Raw genomic sequence first — 15,226 nt, 5'->3', positions numbered from 1 at the left:
ATAATTTTATAATAAAATATTTCATGAAGAAGTATATGATGCTATTTGTATATAAACAAAGGATCAGTTTTTTTCAAGTCACGCCTTATGCATCCCATACTTAATATGGTGTGTTCTATTATAGTCAACAACTTAAATTATGTTCTAGTTGTATATTCTTTTTTTTTTCATGTATAAAGCCTGTTTTTCAAATAATACCAGGGTTGTAGCACTTCGTCCTGATTTTGCTTCGTTCTGTTGATTACATTGTTCTGATAGGGTTACATCTGTTCCATTTTTTAAAATTTTTGTTTAATGAAAGATCAACACTTAAAACCACAGAATATCTTTATTAATCATATTGTATATGTTGTGGGATTTTTCTTTCCCTAGTGTCAACTTTTAACTTTTTTTCCTGGTTTTATTGTTATTTGCCACATCAAATCCTTTGTAGAGCAAGGCAGAGTGTGAACAAGTAATTTGATAATTTAATTCAATACTAATTACAGTTTTTCCACTTAAGAATAACGATAATTTAGGATGTCTTAGGAAGTTAGCAGTTTCCATTTAATTTAGTCATGATGTTTGGGGGGGGTATTATTATTTTAAAGGATTTTTCCAAAAAAATATCTACCTAAGTAACAGTCTTTCAGTTTCCTACTTCTCAAAGAATATTATATATCCTGTTTTAAGTAGAAAATAAACATTTATAACAGTTATTGGAAAGAGGGTATTGCTTATGAATATTCAAATAAACTCACCTCAATATTCTTGACCTTTGCATCATTAATTCAGATAGCCAAGTAGCTTGCCACCAGACCAGTTTTAGCGGACTGACTCATTTTTATGATTCAGTTTTCTGTTAGTTCAATGAACATTTTCTCGTGGTATCCTTTATTAGCCTATTTTCTAATGCTTCATGTATTTTAAAGCTTTCCACTTCATTTAAACCTCTTGTTTCTTAGCTGTTTCCTTAGTGATTAAAAGTTCCAGTTGTTCCTTTCAATCTCTGACAGCTGCAAGAGCAACTCTTCTTCCAAGCTAGCTCTCCTGCATTCCCCTTGTTAGCGTTGGTATCTATATTTAGCTGGTGGGATTAAATTGCAAAGGCTTCAAGCTGGGCAGAGCACACTGATCTGCCTTTTTACTGCTAGACCTGTGTGCTGTGAGGAGCTAAGGCCTTAGTGTCCCCTTCCTTACCCAGGTTACTCACAAAATGGATTCCCAGCGGGAACTCGCAGAGGAACTGCGGCTTTACCAATCCACCCTTCTTCAGGATGGTCTAAAAGATCTCCTGGATGAGAAAAAATTCATCGATTGCACCCTAAAAGCAGGTGACAAAAGTCTTCCTTGCCACAGATTGATTCTGTCAGCTTGTAGTCCTTACTTCCGTGAGTATTTTTTATCTGAAATTGACGAGGCGAAAAAAAAGGAGGTAGTACTAGATAATGTGGATCCTGCTGTACTGGATTTAATCATTAAGTACCTATACTCTGCCAGTATTGATCTCAACGACGGAAACGTGCAAGATATTTTTGCATTGGCCAGCCGCTTTCAGATCCCCTCCGTGTTCACTGTCTGCGTTTCTTATCTTCAGAAAAGACTTGCTCCTGGTAACTGTCTAGCTATTCTAAGATTAGGACTTCTTCTTGACTGCCCGAGACTTGCCATCTCTGCCCGTGAATTTGTGTCTGATCGCTTTGTACAGATTTGTAAGGAAGAGGACTTCATGCAACTGTCTCCGCAGGAGCTGATCTCAGTCATTTCCAATGACAGCCTAAATGTAGAAAAGGAAGAAGCAGTATTTGAGGCAGTGATGAAATGGGTGCGAACAGACAAAGAAAATAGGGTTAAAAACCTTAGCGAAGTGTTTGATTGTATTCGTTTTCGCCTTATGACAGAAAAATATTTTAAAGATCATGTTGAAAAAGATGATATAATCAAAAGCAACCCAGAACTCCAGAAAAAAATCAAAGTTCTCAAAGATGCCTTTGCAGGCAAACTCCCAGAACCTAGCAAAAACACAGAGAAGGCTGGGGCTAGTGAGGTGAATGGTGATGTTGGTGATGAAGATTTACTTCCTGGTTACCTGAATGATATTCCCAGGCATGGAATGTTTGTCAAGGACCTCATCCTCTTGGTTAATGACACAGCTGCTGTGGCTTATGATCCCACGGAAAATGAATGCTACCTTACTGCGCTGGCTGAGCAGATCCCCAGAAATCATTCCAGCATCGTTACCCAACAAAATCAGGTGTATGTGGTAGGAGGACTGTATGTGGATGAAGAAAATAAAGATCAACCTCTACAGTCCTACTTCTTCCAGGTAAGAAAGGCTATTCTCACATATGTAGAGACATAAAGGAAAGTATGTTAGTCACCATCTAGTTAGCTGATTGTGAATTACTTAGGCTGCTTGTATTGTATTCTATCAATGCTTGATGTCCTATTCCAGTCTCTTGCATTTTCATTAGAGTACTGACCAATATTTAGATCAGTTAACTGCTTATTAATATTTAATAAATATTTTCATGAAGAATGAGGTTCTAATTCATGTATAAGTGATGGCCCATGATTTTCTTTATGCTCTTTTACCTAAAATGTCATGTTTATAGTTGATTGTGACTGTAATCCTTTAAAGCCCAGTATTTTAGTAAAAACAAAATTTAATCTTGTATCCTTTTTCTGAAAAATAGGTATTTTCCAAAATAAAGTACTTTACACTTTACAAAAAGTTATAATTGATCAAATTTTCTACCTTTTTCCAAGTTTGCTTGATTTGAAATTCTCAGAGGTAGTATTTCATCTCTTATTTATGGTTACTGCCTAAAATACAATTTTATTGAAAGTGAAAAGAACTTGTATAAGTATTTTACACGCTTTGGATTACCTTTGAGGAAATAACTATCTACACAAACGTTACTAGTTTGAATCGATCAATTGTATTTAGAAATTTTTATTTATGATAAATGATTAAATTTATTTGGATCAGAGTTGTACTTAGACATTATTGCAACTTAATCTGTTTTATGAAACCATAGAAGTTTCCAAGAAGAGAGATCCACCTAAACAAGCTCTCTAGTTTGTTTGAAAGGAATTAGTTTCATGTTACCAACACATTATACTTTACCAGTTTATGAAGGAATCAGTGACTTTATCTTTAATACCAATACCAGTACTTTGTAGCTTACAGATAGTTCAAAAGGGTTTGTTTAGGTCATGGCTACTCATAGCCTGTAGTTTATGGGCCTTGAATTTGAAAGGCCAAAGATAAGTAAGTATAGAATGTCACACCACAGTCACAGCGCTTCAAACTGTGTGACATACTGTGGGTTTATAAAATACACTCTTTAACCAGCTTCTACTAATCTCAAAAAAATGTAGTAATACCTGTCAATCATGCTTCTTAATTTTCCAAATTCCATTAAAGGATGTTAACTGTAAAATATAAAAATAACAATAGATGCTGTAATCATAAGTATTTGAATGTGGGCCAGAAAACTTCCTAAGAGCTAGTTTTAAATTCAGATAAATTTCAGAAAGGGTAAATTCAATTGAAAAGACAATAATATATCTAGGAAGTAAAAATGACATCAAAATACAGACAAATAACCTGGAAATCATAGATCCAAAGAATACTTCTAGCCTTATCTTTAGTCCCTTCTATCCTATTGCTACCCTTGCTTTTATTGACATAGCCTCACATTTCTGGTTCAAGAAGCATGTTTGATGTTCCTTATAGCTACAAAAACAGTTATTCAAAGTTGAAAAGGTCAACTCCCTATCATTTCCTATGCCTTGCTCCTTTAAAAGGCACAAATAGTGAGACATGGATAAAATAGTGAGCCGGGATTAAAAACACCTGACTCTGAGAGAGGATTATGACTCACAAGAAAATGTGTGAGAATTTCAGGTTTTGTATTTTCTGCTTTGTCACCTCTGTTTAAAATGTATTAAGTCAGGATTCACATGACCTTTGATTGTATACTAGAATTAGGTTATGATAATATTTTTTACCTAGATAAGAGAGGGTTTTTTCCCATAGAATTAACAGTTTCATCAAATCTTTGAACAGCGCCACATCTTAAGTATTCTGAGTCCAAACTCTAATTTTAGGGATGAGAAGACTGAAGCCAGAGAGGTTAAATAGCTTGACAGTTCGTCTGTAAAAACACCTGGCAGGCAGTCCACTGTAGGAAGTGCCCTATCAGTATGGGAAGGTAGACAGTATTGGGTAGTGTGGGCAGTAAACCCTCTGATTTGGGATTATGATGGCTGCTGCTCCCATTAAAAACAAGAAAAAAAAAACCTATGAATTTATATAGTTTGCATTGAGTATCACTTAAAAGCTCTGTGAGCTTGGGCCAATTGTTTAACCTTTCTGTGCCTGTTTTCTTATCTCTAAATCAGAGATTACAAATGAGAGGACTAAGTTAGATTACCTGTGTAAAGCACCTAGTATGAAGCCTATCACAGAGTAAAAATTCCTTTGTTGTTGTTTAGTCACTCAGTTACGTCTAACTCTTTTGTGACCCCATGAACTGTAGCCCGCCAGGCTCCTCTGTCCATGGGATTTCTCAGGCAAGAATATTGGAGTGGGTTGCCATTTCCTTCTCCAAGTGATCTTCCCAACCAGGGATTGAATCCGCGTCTTCTACATTGGCAGATGGATTCTTTGCCAGTGAGCCACCAGGGAATCCCAAAAAGTCAATAATTGTCATTATTATTGCTTCTATACTACCTACTGGTTTCTTGATAAAGGATTTTTTTTCAAAAATGAATACATTAATGATGACCATCTGGATATACCACAGACTTGAATATCTGCATCTCTTCTTGGTATCCAGTTATTCTGGGGTTTTTTCCTTTTTCTTCTGCTACATAGAAATAGCACTAGAGAAGACAACAAATCTCTGCCTGCACTCCCTCAGAAAGCAGCTTTCTTATGCCCTGGTGTCCTAAAATGCAGAGTGGAAAATCTTAAATTACCAATAGTAAGTGCTAACGCTGATGCCAGCCATGTCAGAATCGATCACTTATCCCAGAGCATGGGCTCTTGGAGGCTGTCTTAGGCTCGAAGAATTGGCAATAGCAAAAACAAGCAGAATTCCTTTCTAATTTAAATCAGAAAGAGAGAAAGAGTGGGAGGGAAGGAAAAAAAGCATTTTAAATGACTTCTACCAAAACCTGGGAGGTTATAGGCTGTAACACCTGCCTGTATCTGAAGTAATAAAGTGAAGCATGGAGAACTTAAAAATGTTTAAGGAAAGAATAAAAGATACTATCTAATGTCCCAGTTGTCTGTGAACTGAGCGACAGGTCCAGCTGTCCTGGGCGCCAGCTTGGAGCATGTTAAATATAGCTTGCGGGGGGGTCACTCACACTGTGACCCTCCCTACAGTGACAATCTATTTCCCCAATGTCCTCAAACTATTGATTCCTTGTTCAAACCTGAACAAGATAATGTGGGAAGAAAGTTTGACAAGAAATATCACAGTTCTATTTTATTCTCACTTTCCTCTTCCCAAGTTCTCCAGGTTTTATTTTTAGCTATTTTGGTAGACCGTGTAGATTTTCTCATTTTTCCAGGTAATTCAAAGGTAAAATATGATCCTTTCTGAATTATAAACTTATGAGATCTTCTACTATCTCAATAAATTCTAAACAACAAAGTATAGCATATTTTTTGGTACACCTATAACAAGCTTCACAATTCCTCACATATTTTTTTTCTTTCAGCTTGATAATGTAGCATCTGAGTGGGTTGGACTCCCACCTCTGCCTTCAGCTAGGTGTCTCTTCGGTCTGGGAGAGATAGATGACAAAATCTATGTAGTTGCAGGCAAAGACCTTCAAACAGAGGCTTCTCTGGATACAGTATTATGCTATGATCCTGTGTAAGTTGGCATGACATTTTCATTTCCTAAGCATTCAGGTATATGAGTGTCTATAACAAAATCATAATTTTAGAACCTGAAATATATTGAAAGCATATAAATTCTGTCATCTTCTGATTTTAGGGCAGCCAAATGGAATGAAGTTAAAAAGCTTCCTATCAAAGTCTATGGCCATAGTGTGATTTCACATAAGGGGATGATATATTGTCTTGGAGGAAAGACAGATGATAAGTAAGTACGCTAAAATCTTATGGTTTATATCCAGGTGATTTTTTATTACAAGGGTTCCTTTCTGTTTATACTGGAATGATACTTGGTTCTCACCCATAACATCTTGGAAGTAAAATTTAAAAATAAATTTTTGAAATGTTATTGGAGGATATTAATAATGACTTATGAAGGAAAACTGTATAAAATTATTAAACTGCTGAAGTCAGTTTGTATATGCCCAATATATTGCTAGGAATGAGCATAATAGCTCCATCATAAGCATTCTTATAATAGAAGAGCAGCATTTAGGAGCATAATCAAGTCTTTTATTTGGCTAATTTATATTTTACTACATTAAAACCAGTTGACTTTTTATGCATTTAGCCATAAGTATTGACAGATAAAAATTAAGCATATCTCTTTAATGTAGCATTTAAAATAGAGCTACTAAAACAATAGTATATAAGAAAGTCATGGATTTTGTACTTTACATTCATAAGAGAGAATTTAGATGAGTTTGAAACTGAAAAACATGGTGACTGAAAAGCAGGAAGCTCTTTCCTCAACAATGTTTCACATATTTATTCCTGGACAGATGATATTCAAAACATTTAACAACTGGTCACAAACAGGCACTGATCAAACAGAAGAAATATACCTGGAATACTCAGTAGCACTCTGTCTCTTAGGAGAAAAAGAGGATGAAGCTTCATATAACTTGATTTTTAGGTATTTCTCAAAGGATAGGTAATTAGGAAAGAGTTCTTATGGAAGAACTGAGTTCAGAGTGTTCCAGAAGTCCGTTAAGCCAGTAGCCTGTTTGGTAAAAAGATAATTTTTGATTTCAATAATGATAACAAATTTCCTGCCCCTGAAAACTCCGCCTAATTTGGTTTGTATCACTTGCCCAGGTTAAGAGTTGTCCAGTCCTGGAAAGGAAGCCAGAATTAAGAATTTAAGGACTATTCTCTATGTTTGATTTTCCATTGCTGCCCTGCTAATAAATTCATCAGTACCATCTTTCTAGATTCCACATATATGCATCAGAATATGATATTTATATTTCTCTTTCTGACTTACTTTACTCTCTATAAAAGGCTCTAGGTTTTGCAGGGCAGAAGTGGAGAAACAGAGAACAGACCTGTGGACACGGCAGGGGGAGGGGAGGAGGAAGAGGGTGTGATGTATGGAGAGATTAACATGGAAGCTTACAATACCATGTGTAAGACAGAGAGTCAATGAGAATTTGCTCTATGACTCAGGGAACTCAAACAGGGATTCTGTGACAATCTAGAAGGGTGGGGTGGGGAGGGAGATGGGAAGGCCCAGGAGGAGGGGGACATGGGTGTACCTATGGCTGATTCTTGTTGGCATTTGACAGAAAACAGCAAAATTCTGTAAAGCAGTTATCCTTTAATTAAAAAAGAGAGTGGCAAAAAAGAATTTAAGGACAAAGCAGGAAAGGAGAGTAAAATATGGAAATGTGCTAGAATTAAAGAACTCTGTATTCTGGAGTTAATAATTAATGGTTATTATTCAATTAAAAGGACATATATTATAGAATATGTGAGTTTAAAAAGCAATGAGTTTTTATATAATCTATATTCAATGATAACATATTCTGAAATCTTGATATCCTCCTTAATGCCAGATATTCCCATTAAATAAACATTTAAAGGAAGGCCATATTATAAACACACTCAGTGCTAAATCTTATTGGGCGCATTTTTCCTCAGTAAATGGAATGGAAAATCTGTGTTAAGCAGTGTTTTGACTTTGGAAACATAGTGACCCTGCCAAATAATTTAAATTGTTTCCTTCAAGTAGTATTAGTAACTAGGAAATTGATATGTCAGTAAGAAGCATATGGTCTTGTCAGTAAGAATATATTCATCTTGAGAATATGATTAACCAAGACAGAATTGCTTGACAAATGCCAGAGTCAAGGACTTTGAAATGAGTCATTATCTAAAAGCAAGCACTGAATTATACTAGTTTTTGCCACTGAATTTGAAGAACATGATCTTGGATCGTGTTCTTATTAAGTTTTAAGATAATACTCATAGTCATATATTACAGGAAATGCTTCTACTCCAGAAATCTGGTCTTTTATAAAACCAGTGAAAAAAAGTGTCCTCACCAAAAGTTGAGGTTTTGTTTTGTTGCTTTTGGCTTTACCAGATATATCCAGTTAATTGTTAGTTGAAATTCAAACTCCCATCAGTAAATTATGGAATCGTAAGAACCTAAGAAAGATAATTCAGATGGGTCCAGGTTTTCCTGGTAGGATTTAGCATGTAAAATTGTTCTCGTTACTCATCAGTGCAGATTGTTGTCTAATCTTTAGTCCCAGATTTCTTAAAATGCATTGGTATATTAGTGATAGACTAAAAATGTAACGAATCATCAAATTACAGTTGCATTGAAAATAGGTACATTCACACCTAAGTATTTTTTAAGTTAACTGATTCATTCTTAGGATATTCAGATAATGAAATGAATAAACATTTTTGTAACAGAGGCACAATAAAGAATTTATGAATTTTGTTAACTCTATTCATGTTTTCCATTTAACTTAGTAGCAGATAGGATTAAAATCTATGCTTCCTGGGCCTCTAGGCAATTGCCGAAAGTAAAGGATGCTACCTTCCAGTAGTATAATTGTTATAAAATAGTTTTGGTTCTCATATTTATTATTGTCCTTTGCTTGGTGACATATGTTCAGATTAAGAATTTTTCTGATCCTCACTATATTACATATTTCAAATGAGAACCAAAGCTAAGTGATTAGTGAAGTTTCTTTCAAAAAAGGAAAATTCTTAAAGGACCATTTTGTTGTGTTTTGTTTACAGAAAGTGTACAAACAGAGTGTTTATCTACAACCCCAAAAAAGGAGATTGGAAAGATCTGGCTCCAATGAAAATCCCTCGTTCCATGTTTGGAGTGGCAGTCCATAAAGGCAAAATTGTGATTGCTGGAGGCGTCACCGAAGATGGTCTTTCAGCTTCAGTTGAAGCTTTTGACCTCAACACCAATAAGTAAGCTGTTACCTCTTACTATGGAATATGAATCACTGTATGTTTCGATTTCTAATTTGGATAAGGGGAGAGGAGGGCAGGGAGGCAAGGACTGAAGAGGAAGTATCTTCGTTTGTGTTTCTTTTGGTGTTATGAGTATGAAACACCTAACATTTTGATGCATTATGTGTGTTTGTAATTTGGAACATATGACCCTCAAGTTAATGTTGGAGTAATCAATTTGCCCTCACTTGTTACTAATTTTGTGAATTTAGCCTTGCAAAGGTAATACTTCTGAATAATTATATACACAGTAGTGGATATACATCTCTCTATAAGGTTATTTGATTTGAAATGTGTAGTTTCTTTAAATATTAAAAGACCTCCACTTAGTTTATGATATTTATAAAGGATGAATGCTTCAGATGTTTGATTCTTTTGTGTTCTTTATAATTTTCTCTTTTTTTTCACTTTTAAGATTGTATTGGCTTAAAGTTAATGTGAAGATACATGACAGATATTCTTTATACAGAATTAGTCCTTTTCAAGTTTTTGAGCTCATATATCTAGATGAGTATATAGTTTTTATGCTCCTAGTTTAGCAATAAAGAAAAAATTAGAACACTATTATTACTTTTTTAAGGAACCAAGTATGCCTGATTACGAAATAGACTTTCAGTTCAGTTCAGTTCAGTCACTCAGTCATGTTGGACTCTTTGTGACCCCATGGACTGCAGCACCCCAGGCCTCCCTGTCCATCAGCAACTCCCGCAGTCTACTCAAGCTCATGCCCATTGAGTTGGTGATGCCATCCAACCATCTCATCCTCTGTCGTCCCCTTCTCCCCCAACCTTCAATCTTTCCCAGTATCAGGGTCTTTTCAGACGAGTCAGCTCTTCATATCAGGTGGCCAAGGTATTGGAGTTTCAGCTTCAACATCAGTCCTTCCAGTGAACACTCAGGACTGATCTCCTTTAGGATGGACTGGTTGGATCTCCTTGCAGTCCAAGGGACTCTCAAGAGTCTTCTCCTACACCACAGTTCAAAATAGACTTTAGTTAATCTGAAAATTACAAGGAAGTTTTATGGAATTGGATTTTTATGATCATTAAAAATCATGTTTTTGAAGATTATATAATGTGGGTAAACACTCATAAGAAGTTAAAGCAGTAGCACAGAAAACTGTAAATACTCTATTATTAGTTTTGTACATATGTATAGATGGATATTTAAATTTATATACATTTTTAAATGACAAATATAGCAAGTTTTGCTTATGATTATATTTGAAGGATAGGATCATGGGTGATAGTTGTTTTCTTCTATAACTTGTTTCTCCAGATTTTCTACAATGTACATATATTATTTTTTATAGTTAAACAGATGATATATTTAGAGAAAAACTATGAGGTCTACTTTTAATGCCAGAGTACTGGAGGAGAGCTACCAAAATGACTAACTCATTCTAGACTCTTGATACTTCCAACTAATTTAATTGATTTTATCTTTAGTGGTCCTATTTCATACAGCCATTAACATTAAAAAGTTGCCATAAATCCTTTATTTAAAAGGATGAAGGATAAATTATTAAAAAGAAAATTTCCAACCCTAGTTTGTTAACTGTCCTCATATGTGCTCAGTCGTGTCCAACTCTCTGTGTCTCCACGGACTATAGCCCACCATGCTCCTCTGTCCATCGAATTTTCCAGGAAAGAATACTGCAGTGGGTTGCCACTTCCTCCTCCAGGGGACTCTTCCTGACCCAGGGATAGAACTTGTGTGTCCTGTGTCTCCTGCATTGGCAGGTGGATTCTTTACCACTAGTGTAACTTGGGGAGCCCAAAACTATCCTTATCACATGCTTTATTAAAAAGGGTTTGGAGATTTCTTGAGACACTATGGAGCTCAAAGGTTTTTACAATTTGTATTAGCATTCAAATGAAACCCCACACAGTAGGGCCTAGGAACCCTGGAATTGACCCCCAATACTCCACTGTTTATGGCACACAGTTTGATGACTGCTGAAGGTGCTAGCTGATGAAGGTGAAGTATTTTTGGATTGATATAGTGAGGGCCTTAAAATCTCATCTGGTTAGATCTTTCAAATAAAGGAATATTTACATATTTTCCAGTAGCAAATTTAATCTTCTAATTTTGGGTGCCTGTGCTACTCAAAATTTTTCATTATTAATTTTTTATAACTATTCAGTAAATACATTTGGCATTTTTTAAGTTTTACATTAACTATATCTTCAATGATTCCCAGATGGGAAGTAATGACTGAATTTCCCCAAGAAAGAAGTTCCATCAGTTTGGTCAGCTTGGCTGGATCCCTGTATGCCATCGGTGGTTTTGCCATGATTCAGCTGGAATCTAAAGAATTTGCACCCACTGAAGTCAATGACATATGGAAGTAAGTTTTGATCACTCCAGTTTTCCAAACTAAATATTAAGTAAGATAAAACAGTTTTGAAGTACATAGGAAGCCAGAGTTTCCGAAAATGTACACTACTTTTTGGTGGTAAACACTCTTTGAACCTATTGAACTTTTTCACATTGCCACTTACTTAATCAAGTACTGCTTCTAATTAGCTGTGAGCTTGGGAAAGAACTTACTGGGGCCTATGTCTTATTCAGTAATTAAGAGTTGGACAACTCATCCTTTAAGCTCCCTTCCAGTTTTAAAAGTGTAATGAATGCTGTAGGTATCCCGTAGAGTAAAGGCTTCCAAACCATTTACCTTCCTCCCACAGGGTACTTTGTTTCCTAAGAGAACAGGGCTCGGGAGAAACATTTAACCTCTTGAGTTTTCCATGATTCATTAATTCTATTTAGAATCTAATTTAAATATGTTTCCAAGTTTCAGAGTGTTCAGTTATAAAAGCTTTTTAAAAGAGAAGTGAAAAGTAGCAATCCACTTGACCTCTGAGATATGTGCTAGGCAGGTCTCCCAAGTATGACACTTATAGTTGTTACTCAACTGAACTATTTTACAGTTAAACTTAAAATGAATGTATTTATAAAGAAGGTGTGTGTGTGTGTATTTTACCATAGTTTCTAAAGCAGTGAATAGCATATAGAGACCAGTGTATCCCAAGGTCTTGGGAGCAGAAGTGTAACTTGTATCATAAAAGAGAGTCACATGGTAACACAGTTGAGGCAGGGCATACAGTATGTAGATGTCTGGTCACTATCAGGTCCCCCCCATGTGTGGTCTTCAGCCTAGGCATCATGCTTGCTGATCTAAGTCTATAGGTGGTAGATATCAATTGCCTGAGGCGAGCATGAGTTCACGATATATTTTGTGGTTGTTCAGTCTCTTAAGTCACGTCCAACTCTTTGTGACCCCATGGACTGCAGCACTCCAGGATTCCCTGTCCATCACTATCTTCCAGAGTTTGCTCAAATTCATGTCCATTGAGTTGGTTATGCTAACTAACCATCTCATCCTCTGCCATCCTTTTCTCCTCCTCCCGTTTCCCAACATCAGGGTCTTTTCAAATGAATCATCTCTTCTCATCAGGTGGTCAAAGTATTGGAGCTTCAGCTTCAGCATCAGTCCTTCCAAAGAATACTCAGGGTTGATTTCCTTTAGGGTTGACTGGTTTGATCACCTTGCAGTCCAAGGGACTCTCAAGAGTCTTCTCCAACACCACAGTTCGAAAGCATCAATTTTTTGGTGCTGAGCCTTCTTTGGTGAGAGCCAACTCTCACGTCCATACATGACTACTGGAAAAACCATAGCTTTGGCTATACTCATCCAGAAACTGCCAAATTTATGCTTTAGATTTGCTTGCCAATTTAAATTTATAAGTACAGCTTTGGAGGAGTGATCAATGGAGGCACACCACTGAGCCTAAGAGAGAAAAATGGATAATATTTGTTCTGTACCTGAACCAGTACATGCCTTATTCCCAGCTGGTGAACTGGAAGGCTCAAAGGCTGGCAGCTTAACCAAACAATTATTTTGTGCATCAGACATCATTTCCCTATGTTATTGTAACAGTAACTAGCTGTGTAGAGGGCAAGAGAAAGTGACTATAAAAAGAAGTTAACTATTATCATTTTCCCTTCAAAAAAGAGGGAAGAAGATAAAGAAACTGGAGATTCCCAGGGAGGAAAGACTCAGCAAGAGGGTGAGATGGGTAAACACTGGAAGCAGCAGAAAAAAAGGATGAAATAATGGAGGGCTGGAAATGTTAGGGTTTTTGAAAAACAGGGATAATAATTCTTGTTTGGAAAACAAGAATAGTCAATGATTCTTGACTCTAATATAGGCATCAGCTAATTTTTAAATTATTTTAAATCTCATTCACTCATCATAGAATGATTTGGGGGTATTTCCTATGTGCCAAGTATTGATAGCTTCTGGAGAAGGGAAGATACTAAAAGTGAATAAAATACATGTAACTTTGAGTTTGTTGAGGACATAAATATAAAAATATTAAAATAGGATGATAATTGTTATCATCAATGGATACCATACAAAGAAAACCGTGAGAAATGAAGACAAAACAAACTCTTCTCCAGGAAGGCGAGAAAGGCTTTAGAGAAGGCAGTGTTGAGGAATTTCTCATGCAGAGATGGCATTTCAGGCACCAGGCACCAGGCAAAGGAAAAGCACACAGGTCTCAAAGGGATCAAGTTGTCTGTGTCTTCATGACCCTGAATATTCAGAGAGGGTGACCAGTTCTTACTCAGGTCAAGTACTCACACAGGACAGCAAAGGGGAAGAACAATGGTTTCTTACAGTGACCCCTGGTGTCCAGGGCCATGCATCGCACTGGTGTATGGGTACAGCTGAAATCAGAATCAAGGTGACTCAACTGTCTCTGCTTTTCCCAGTTCTTACTCTTTGCTGACCTTGACTCATGGGGACCAGCCATCTTTAGCAGTCCAAAGGTGAAGGATTAATTGCCTGTTAACTCATCATCCCTGGACAGTCTTTGATCCCCCGAGAAGGTTTAACTGCCTAAGTATCCAGATTAAATACCATGGCAATAATTTGGGTATATGCTCAGAGAATGCACATTTTTGGAGGAATTCAAGTCTTAGTCTATGAGTCAGGTGCACCCTCCTCTGGGTGAGATCAAATAGGGTTTTCTCAGAGAAATATTTAATACCAGATCTATAGGACTGTCTGCTTTAAAACAACTTATAATGTTCTTTTTCTCCATCAGGTATGAAGATGATAAAAAAGAATGGGCTGGGATGCTGAAGGAAATACGTTATGCTTCAGGAGCTAGTTGCCTAGCAACACGGTTAAATCTCTTCAAACTGTCTAAGCTATAAACAAGAAGGTGAAAAAAACATAATAGATAGGGAGGTGGTCTGTTTGGGTAATACGGCCTTAATTTATTGTTTTTAAAAAGCCTATACAGAGATTCCATGTAGAAATTATCTTCTGTGTTATTGTCCAAGAGATTAGCAGTGGGCATCAAAACCTCAAAGTTATTGAATCTTCAATGTAACAATCAGAGCTTAAAAAAATAATAAATATTAAATTGAACAGATTATTTCTCTTGTTAATCTGTCTCAATCAATTATAAAGGAGCTTCCTAAATTTGAGTTTATTAATCCTTTCATTTGCATTGTTAAGGTGCTTTTACACTCCTTTTTCTATTACAAATGAAACTGGAGAATGAAATATGTACATTTACATTTAAAAAAATTTTTAAATAGCAAAAACCTTTCCTCATGCTTCAAGATATAACAAGAACTCTGTGCAATATATTAAAGATTATATGCTGTGAGAAAACTTTGGAAATGCTGTCAAAAGAGTATAATAAATGGATTTCATTTGAAAGGGAAAAGTCTCTAAGTAAAAATAGTCAAATTCAAGTTGTCTTTCTTCCCTTTCTTTTTGCAACACTGGTATATTTTTTGTGATTTAAATCAAATTTAAAAATTTTAAATTTAAAACCAGTAAATCACAGTCTTCAAGTCCTTAACTGCAGAATCTGTAGTAGAAGGGTTGGGAGGCAATCTTAGGAAAAGGATTGATTCCTTAACTGCTGGGGCAGAATTTGGGGCCAGCGGGTGGTATGGAGAAGGGTGTGTATTCATTGCTTTGAGTTTTATCTATGCTTTGGAGCTACCTATTTGCAAATTTCAGATAGATGG

The 15,226-nt window shown here is 36.1% G+C and overlaps 1 protein-coding gene across 1 annotated transcript; it reads left to right on the top strand.

The window, feature by feature from the left end:
- Positions 1 to 1,102: 1,102 nt before the first annotated feature.
- Positions 1,103 to 14,944, top strand: KLHL41 (kelch like family member 41). The gene is made up of 6 exons (XM_020880814.2): positions 1,103 to 2,305; positions 5,719 to 5,876; positions 6,000 to 6,107; positions 8,939 to 9,124; positions 11,370 to 11,516; positions 14,284 to 14,944. The coding sequence occupies exons 1-6, from the start codon at positions 1,196 to 1,198 to the stop codon at positions 14,393 to 14,395; spliced, it is 1,821 nt and encodes a 606-aa protein (XP_020736473.1). The 5' UTR covers positions 1,103 to 1,195; the 3' UTR covers positions 14,396 to 14,944.
- The last annotated feature ends 282 nt before the right edge of the window (positions 14,945 to 15,226 follow it).

The sequence above is a fragment of the Odocoileus virginianus genome, chromosome 13 (genome assembly GCF_023699985.2).
Source record: "Odocoileus virginianus isolate 20LAN1187 ecotype Illinois chromosome 13, Ovbor_1.2, whole genome shotgun sequence".
Classification (NCBI taxonomy): Eukaryota; Metazoa; Chordata; class Mammalia; order Artiodactyla; family Cervidae; genus Odocoileus; species Odocoileus virginianus.
This window is presented reverse-complemented; position numbering and strand designations above follow the sequence as displayed.